The sequence below is a fragment of the Salvia splendens genome, chromosome 12, assembly GCF_004379255.2.
Source record: "Salvia splendens isolate huo1 chromosome 12, SspV2, whole genome shotgun sequence".
Classification (NCBI taxonomy): Eukaryota; Viridiplantae; Streptophyta; class Magnoliopsida; order Lamiales; family Lamiaceae; genus Salvia; species Salvia splendens.
In genome coordinates, this window is record NC_056043.1 from 25,885,123 (window position 1) to 25,893,375 (window position 8,253).

General features: G+C 38.6%; 2 protein-coding genes and 2 long non-coding RNA genes across 5 annotated transcripts; 2 read left to right on the plus strand and 2 right to left on the minus strand.

Annotated features, from left to right (window-relative positions):
• Positions 1 to 610: 610 nt before the first annotated feature.
• Positions 611 to 2,434, minus strand: LOC121758317 (geranylgeranyl diphosphate reductase, chloroplastic-like). The gene has a single exon (XM_042153735.1). It carries the CDS (start codon positions 2,380 to 2,382, stop codon positions 1,039 to 1,041), a length of 1,344 nt encoding a protein of 447 aa, XP_042009669.1. The 5' UTR covers positions 2,383 to 2,434; the 3' UTR covers positions 611 to 1,038.
• A 1,533-nt stretch (positions 2,435 to 3,967) lies between these two features.
• On the minus strand, positions 3,968 to 6,806 carry LOC121758318 (protein IQ-DOMAIN 12-like). 2 transcript variants are annotated; one of them, XM_042153737.1, is made up of 5 exons: positions 6,286 to 6,806; positions 5,905 to 6,198; positions 5,486 to 5,698; positions 4,834 to 4,965; positions 3,968 to 4,742 (listed from the first exon to the last, which is right to left on the minus strand). In XM_042153737.1, the coding sequence occupies exons 1-5, from the start codon at positions 6,358 to 6,360 to the stop codon at positions 4,200 to 4,202; spliced, it is 1,257 nt and encodes a 418-aa protein (XP_042009671.1). In that variant the 5' UTR covers positions 6,361 to 6,806; the 3' UTR covers positions 3,968 to 4,199. The 2 variants fall into 2 exon arrangements, with proteins under 2 accessions (XP_042009671.1, XP_042009670.1); XM_042153736.1 differs by having other exon boundaries at positions 5,857 to 6,198.
• Positions 4,959 to 5,855, plus strand: LOC121758320. The gene is made up of 2 exons (XR_006041410.1): positions 4,959 to 5,356; positions 5,600 to 5,855. It is a non-coding gene; the product is annotated as an uncharacterized LOC121758320 (long non-coding RNA).
• On the plus strand, positions 6,097 to 7,179 carry LOC121758321. The gene is made up of 2 exons (XR_006041411.1): positions 6,097 to 6,233; positions 6,802 to 7,179. It is a non-coding gene; the product is annotated as an uncharacterized LOC121758321 (long non-coding RNA).
• The last annotated feature ends 1,074 nt before the right edge of the window (positions 7,180 to 8,253 follow it).

Genomic DNA, 8,253 nt, shown 5'->3' on the forward strand with positions numbered 1-8,253 from the left:
CTTATTCCAAGTTTTTTAAACTCCAAAGACTTGTTTGATAACATCGAAAGCGAGCTCTCCAAACTCGGAAAAATTGGAGATTGATATCGTCGAGGTGTCGTTGTTGTACGACTTAATGACTCAGTCACATTCCCCTTCATCCAATGAAGAGTCGACCTAAATTAACATATTGAACAACAATGTGAAATCACATAATTCATCGCCGATTTATCATTTTCCTTCTATCTATAATTCCAATTTCTAAGCCAATTTTTGTCGTGTGTGTGAATATAAACAGGGATATTGACACCTAATATCATGAAACTTTCAAAAAGTTAGGTTTTTCCCACGAACTTTAAAATTAACAAATAATATCACGAACTTTACCTCGAGTTTGTTATTTCCCACCAATGAAAAAATCTGGAAAATAATATCATGATACATATTTTTTTTCATAATTTCTCGACAACAACTTCGAGAGCTTCAAGTTTTTCAATCTTTGAGGATAGTTTTTCTTGAAGCACACGCTTCAAAATTGTTATTCAATCTATTAATATAGTTGGAATTTTTTCATTGGTGAGAAATAATAAACTCTACTTAAATTTCGTGATATTATTTGGCAATTTGAAAGTTTGGGAAAAACTCAAATTTTTAAAAGTTAGCGTGATATTGCCAATATCCAAATAAATAAACTTTGATGCCATCCAATCAAAAAAGCAATGGAAATATTATTTGCCCGCACGGGCTTAACTCAGTTGGTTCCTGGGTGGTAGATTGTCCCTAAGCAGACAGGATCGAATGCTGGCAGCCGCAGTGTGGGAGTTTCACCACTGTGGTGGCTCCTTGTGTGCTGGTTACCAGTGTAAGTTCCTCCCACCTAATGGGCCGCTGAGGTACCGTGTTTGAACCCCTCCATAGCGATGTCGGGCCGGGTTATGGGGGCGCCTGGGGTGAGCGAATCACCTTTTGTCCCTAAGCAATGGAAATATTAAGAAGAAATAGTAGTTTCCACGAGAAGAACTCTAACAAGAATTGGATTTGAGAAATGAGAATGGAGCATCAGTGCATCAACATCTCCCTCCCAAGAATATTAGAACGAATCAAGCTCCCCACAGTCGCCGCCGCCATCTTCACATCCTCCACCGGATTCCCCTTCGCCAGCTTCTTATACAAATAGCTCTCAAACGTCATCCTCTGCACATACTCCTTCCCACACAGCTCCACCAGCGCCTCCAGCCCCGCATTACTCCCATAAAACACCCTCTGCAACACGTCCAAGAATTTGAACGTCGCGAAGAACTCGTCGTCCCACTTCCGCAGATACTCCCTCCTCAAATCCCCCTCTCCGATCATCCTCCTCCCATTCTCCGACGCCCTCACCACCCCCTCCCCGCACATCCTCCCGCTCCTCGCAGCGAAGTATATCCCCTCGCCGGAGCATTTCGTCACGTACCCGGCCGCGTCCCCGACTAATGCCACCCGCCCCCGGACCCTCACCGGCCGGGGGTGCTCCGGGATGGGGTGGGCTTCCACTTTGATGATTTCCCCTCCTTCGATTTTAGGTTTCACTCTGTTTTTGATTGCGCACTGAAGGTGTTTGATGTTTTGCTTCGATGAAATCGTGCCCGTCCCGACTGCCACGTGGTCGCATTTAGGGAAAACCCACGCGTAGAAATCGGGTGAGACGTCGTTTCCGATGTACATCTCTGCTAGGTTTTCGTAGTATTGCATTTTGTCATCCGGCAATTTGATTCTCTCCTGGAACGCGATTGCACAAGTGTAGCTTCCGGCGTCGATTGACTTCGCTACTTTGCTATTGGCGCCGTCTGCTCCGATTATGACGTCTACAGCCAGGGAATTGTGGGCGTTGTTGGCGATGTAGTGGATTATGTAAGGGGATTTTTCCGATAACGGCAGGTCTATGCTTGTGACTAGGGCTTTGATGAGGGTGGCGCCGTGATTTGCTGCGCGGCGCCGGAGGAAATTGTCCAGCACTTCTCGGCGGACCATGGAGATGAACTCGTGGGGCTTGAGTGTTTTCCCGAAATCGACGGTGAGATTTGAGGGCGAGATGATCTTCATTTGGGTGACTTTGCGGTCAATGAGGTGAGAGGGGATGGAGAATTCATCAAGCATGCACATAGGAATGGCGCCTCCGCAGGGCTTTGCTGCTTCGGGGCTGCGTTCGAAGAGGAATGTCTCGATGCCACCGGAGGCCAGAGCTTCCGCTGCAGAAGACCCTGCCGGGCCACCGCCTATTACTGCAGCTCGCAGTGTTGCAGTGATGGTAAAAGAGGTAGTTTTTCTGCATCTGATTGTTTGGGGATTAAATGTCTTGGATTTCAATGTCTGCCTGAAGGAGTGGAGGGGCTGGTTTAATGTGTTTAGAGTTTGGGCTGCCATTTTCAGGAGTTAGGAGTTAGGGTTTGCAAAAGTGGAGAAAATAAGGTGGAATTCTACATTTTCTAACAAGGAAGGATTAGTTTAATCACACTAGAGATTAGTTTAATACTAATAATGGTAAGTGGCATCTTTCTGCCTTTTCAAGGGTGAGATGAAAGAGTTCAAAAGAATCTTTGTTTTCTTTGATAAAATCTGTTCATTGCATTGCTAACAAAATTTGGCAGTTGTGTGTAAAATTTTTTTCCACTTTTCCATTTTAAATACTTTCAGGATGGGGAAGTATGAAGATTGAACACATTGATTATTTTTTTAATACTACACATTGTAATTCTCAAATTCTCTTATTTGATTTTGATCCCCAGGTATACAGCTTCAACAATCACCAAATATATGCCGGCTGGTTCATGCCTTAGGTAATTCTTTTACCTATATATTTTGCCGGTAAATTATGCCAACCACGTGCATTTATTTAGCCCAGATATGTATTTAGTGGTTTCTAAACAAATAAATCACAAGATCGCATAAAATCACGGGAATCTATATCTAAGACTTACAAAGTCTACTTGAATATCCGATAACAAATGGTGTGATGGCAATGTCTTGGTAAATCATCTTAGTCTCTGCCTAGACGGTTTCTACTGGGCTTTTTGATTGTCTCTGAACAATAAAATACCACATCCCATTTTATTCTGGCTGCACTCGGTGGATGAAATATTTGATAAACACTATGGAGCTAAATGTAAAGTATTAGCAAATACTTAGTGGAAGTTTAAGATATCAGTGTCATGCTTCAAATGTCATGCTGCATACAAACCTGTAGAATATATATGCTGGAAAGTAGTTGATGTGGCCTTTTTATGCCCAATTGATGTTGTTACTTGTTAGTGATCTCATGCATCTGCGAGGAACTTATTCAAAATCTACCATGCTTGTAATTACTGAGGATAATTAGAGAGGAGGGAAAAATATTATGCTAACCTGGAAGCTGAGGTCCTAGCTTTACCAGTTACCACATTACATCTTCTACTTCCATTGTAATACTTCATGCCTCTTATTTCTCAATAAACCATCATGGTTTAAGTTATAATTGGAATCATAATAGTCTTTCTACTTTCTAGAAGGATTAGTAGTGTTCTCAAAGCTGCCTTAGAAGTGAACCAAGTGATCATTATACTGTCCAATTACAGTTTGGAAGTTTTTAGAACAAGAAGTCGAACAGATTCTTTGATCATCTATATGATTGAATCATAGATATGAAGGATGGCCTGCCAATCATCCTCATAAATTATAAGCGTATTTTCTTCGTGTGTTGTAACTTGTAACTTTATAGTCTTGAAACTGAAGTACTTGAATTTCACTTCATTCCGGTGTTTAAAACTTCATACTATTATTATTAAGAAATAGGTTCACTTTCTTTAAGGTAAACTTACATCACTGCACAAGCAAACCATCAATAATAGGAATATTTAATGGCACTAGTTCAATGATTTCAGAATATTTGGTGCCTGAAGAATCAAATTCTCGGATGTTAAAGTTATGAAAACCTCACTTTTGAAATCAGTGCGAGTTGATTATTGAACTTTTGTAGATTGAAATTAGAGAGTCCTTTATAAGTTACTTTCTAATTCTTGTAATAGAATGGACTTATCACTGACATGGTCTTTCATATGCTGGTTATAAGATAAATTACAATATTTTACTTAAAACTTAAGTAAAAAAAATCCAAACCAGATGCTTGTTACATTTTATTTCCCAATGGACATGCACAAGCTGTGGGAGCAACATTAGTACCTGTTTGGTGGTGAATCCCCCAAAGTTTAATCCTTCGTGCTCATCGTTGATTTGATTGGACCAGGTGACCCTCTAAAGCGTGGGGATCGATGAGAGGATGCCATATGATTCCCAATCCAACTACTGCTCGTCAACTCACTATTGATAGATGATACTGGAGACAGCTTATGTTTATAAGGAGAGGTACTCTCAGAATATACATCAAAACTAATTGGTCGTAATCTTGGCGAGCTCGTTGATCTAGCTTTTGCTTTGGCAGACTCTGTGGAGGCCATGTATGCAGGAACAATAGGAGAACCTACAAATAGAGTTTCATCTCCTGTGGAGCGCTGCTTCCTATGATGATAAGATTTTCTTGGGACATCTGCAGGAGACTCGGACATGTCTGCTTGATGTTTCTTTTGAAAGTTTAGTTTTCCCCCGATTTCAGCAATGGTTCTTGAATTGGCTGACAAAGTTCTATCCAAATTGTGCGGACTCTCACTTTTAGATAGTTGGGAATCTACCCATTGTTCCAACCAATATCTCCGTCTCCCATATACCTTGTCGCGTTCTGTTTCTGCTGATCTCTGGTAATATATATCCATATGAGGATAATTCAAAAGGTGGATGCTACCACTATAATGGGAGTTGAAAATTTTAAACTCAAAAGAAACTCACCCGGTGGTTCAAGTAGTATTCTCTGACCTGGTCTCTCTTTATAGAAGCCTCTCTTTTAGTAAGAAGCAGAGGTTTTAGCTCTCTCTTGGTCAATGCACTCTCATCCCACCTCTTTTGGCTGTTGAAATCTACCTGTATTTTCATAGAAGATTGGTGATCATCAGAAATGATGGATAATGAAAACAGCCAACATTTAACAGTAATATAAATTATAAGCAGGACAATAAAAAAGAGAAACAGAGATATGATTTCATATTGTCTCTTATCCCGATTTTTCTGTTGGCAGCCATGATTATGAAACTCAACTGCAGGATAAATTGCTGAGCATGTTGGAAAATAACACACTCAGTTGACTTGATGATACTCTATTTATGCAGATAAGTTACCTGGCCACTTCCAGCCCTTGATATTTACTCTTAAGGCAGAAACAGAAAAAAACATAGGCGATTGTTAATGGAGTAGGCAGAGAAGGGGGTGGGGGGGAGAACAAGATGGAAGAAGTTAAGTTGGACTGTAAATCCAAGTGAGATTTACGTTAAATTTGTTTCGTTGATGTAGTTTTATGTATTTGCCTTTTCTTATATTAGTAAAATTAAAAGAAGCTAATACATAGATGTTCATATATTAAGGTAACCACATTCCACAACTTAACCTTTATGTCTGTTTCGCTGAAATCCTGTGATTTGTGATCTTGACACTGCAACTCCTTAACTCTTTCACACCTCTTTGAGAAAACTTCTGATTGGATGTTTACTATGGACTGCAGACACTTGAGGGTGTTGATAGCTTGCCTTCGAACAGCCCAACCTCGAATTAGAGCTTGAAGCTTGACGACTCCTTTCAGTGCTCGTAGTGCTTTCCTTGCCTTGAACCCCCAGAAGGAGAAGAACATGTTATACTCTGAATTAAACTGTTACATAGAAATTAACAACTCCAATCTTTTCATCTATTCATTTTACTTGGCTGTTTCAGTTTGGTATGATACTTTATAAAATGCTAATAAATGTGCCACGTTCACTGCACCTGCTGAGTTGAATTGCCATCCAAATAGAGGATCTTAAATAAACTCACTAAATAACCGCGAAATGCAGCTTGAACTTTGATTGCAGCCAAAGCTTCTGATGTGATGTTGTGTTGACGAAGAATTTTCAAAACAACGGCACAACTGTGGCTTTCTGAAGATTCTGGATGGGCTGTTTCCCCATTGCTGGGGATCTGCCGAAGCTCAGGAGTGTCTGTTGCAATGGTAACTGGAACAGAAGTAGAACTCTGTTCTGTGAGTTGCCATGGAAGCCTTTCTCTCGGAGAGGATGGCCCTAGTTCTTTCATCTTAAGCAATCTGCAGGCCCATCTCCTTCGCTTATCCTTGTTGCAGCGAACAAGAGATCGAAGCAGTTCAGGTAAAATCATCTACACTGTAAATATTGAATTGAAAATGATCATTTTGTGTACCTTGTCCCTTCTTGATTGTGGCTCTGAAATGAAAAGCCTCTTTATTAGACTGAACCAGGTCTTCTTCTTTGCCATCAAGTACCACTGCTGAAAATGAGAGTGTCGAAAATAGTAAAGATTAACAAAAGACTTACCTTACTAAGTATAGCAAATGAACGCCAGATTTGTGTGCATGGTATATGAGCTTCCTTAATTTGGACAACTAAAAAATACTACTCATAAATGCATGTGCCATTTTATGATTTCTTGATAAACTCACTTTTGTATCCCGTCAATTGTAGTTGCCCCTTTTTTAATCTTCTTTTCAATAATTTCATCTTTTTTTATGATGAGTTTCATGTGCTGGGCATGTGGGCCTTGATATCATTGATACTACAAGCAGCTTTTTTATGGGGTCTATACTTTCTCCTTGTTTGCCAACTTACTTTATTATGAACACTTTCTGCACTATTAATTTGTGTGTGGAAAACACATTATCATTTTTTGGCCTGTCTGTGGGAACTCATCTACTTGTAGGTTAGAATTTGTTTGGGCATGTGAAGAATTGCATGGGGTTAGTTGTATCAGTTGGTCGGTTTGATGTTCGTGCAAGATAAAACGAGGTTCTTGAGATTCGAGTCTTCACCTGGAATAGAAGATGTAACACGATTTTGAAGGGGAAGCCATATCAAGTGGCCTTTTTTCCCCAATAGTGGAGAGGCCATCAAATGAAGGGCAAATCCAAGTGCAAAAATACATTATTGGTGGAGGTGGGGAAATCCCTAATGTGCAAAAGAAAGCATGTCTTTGAAGGAGATAGACAGCTGTTGGCCCCCCTATTTCTGCTCTATAATATTCATATAATATAATTTATTCTACTACTATAAGTTAATTTCATGAAGTTGAGATTTTTAATAATTATTAAAGTGGATCACATTTCTCTGCTTTGGAAGTCTTGCAGTAGGATAGGATGAGTTCCACATTGGATACCAAAGTTCAGTGTAATTCACGAGCTTGTCCTGTTTTCTGACTTCTTGAATTTCATGCACATTCTTTAGCATATGTGTTTATTCTAAACATTTGTTTTTTTTATAAAGGTAGGAAATTAATTTTCTAACTTTTGGTATTTTATAAAAATATTTGCAGAATGTGACAGATTGATACTCGAGTCCCATGGGACATTGATTAGTGTAAGCATGTTCCACTCCTTTAGTTTTTCTTATATGCTGTAGGATTTCAAGTTATACGACTTTAATTTTATTAAAAAAAATCTTGGATTTCATTATAATGAAAATATTATGTCGATTAAGATCTACCATATCTATCGTTATATTTATCATTTCTTAGCCGTGTATTAGAAATATAAGATGATATTTGGTCGAGAGTTTTAGAAATTTTGGAGTCTTGAAGTTCAAAGAATTGTTTTTTATATCCCTTAAAATGATTTGTTCTTAGATAGTCTAAAATTTGTGCTTGTTTTGGAATGGAGGGAAGAGACAATATGATCCTGTGTGATAATTGCATGAGAGGTTGTTGGAAAAAATTGTGTTTGGAGTAAACAAATAGTGAATAACTATTGATGGGAATTGGATAATAATTCTCCTAATAAATGCATAATTATTATAGTACCAAACTATAATTATTTTTGTGTAGGTCAATTACTTCCATTAGAATGTAGCATTCTTCATTTGCTAATGCAATCGAGTCATGTGATCAATAATTTTGAGAAAGGTGTTTCGCTTTTAACGTTTATTTCTTCTTTTCGTATATAAATTGAGTGATCAAAATCAAGACTTGTGGTATAATAATAGAAATTAGTAGCAACACTTTCCAGTTACCCATTTTCAAAAACTTAGCCGTGTGTCTAATATGGTATCGGTAGTTCGAATATCAAATAAATTAAAATTGAAAGGTATCGGTAGTTTGAATATTTCAAAGTTCAATAATTATTTGTTATACGTACTTATGTTTGTGCGTATTTAAATATCT

Coding starts and splice junctions, on each gene's coding strand:
- LOC121758317 (XM_042153735.1), bottom strand. CDS start 2,382: ATGGCAGCCCAAACTCTAAACACATTAAACCAGCCCCTCCACTCCTTC.
- LOC121758318 (XM_042153736.1), bottom strand. CDS start 6,360: ATGGCAAAGAAGAAGACCTGGTTCAGTCTAATAAAGAGGCTTTTCATT. Junction 6,199..6,285: donor CACAATCAAGAAGGGACAAG/GTACACAAAATG, acceptor CGCTGCAACAAG/GATAAGCGAAGGAGATGGGC. Junction 4,743..4,833: donor AATACTACTTGAACCACCGG/GTGAGTTTCTTT, acceptor ATATATTACCAG/AGATCAGCAGAAACAGAACG.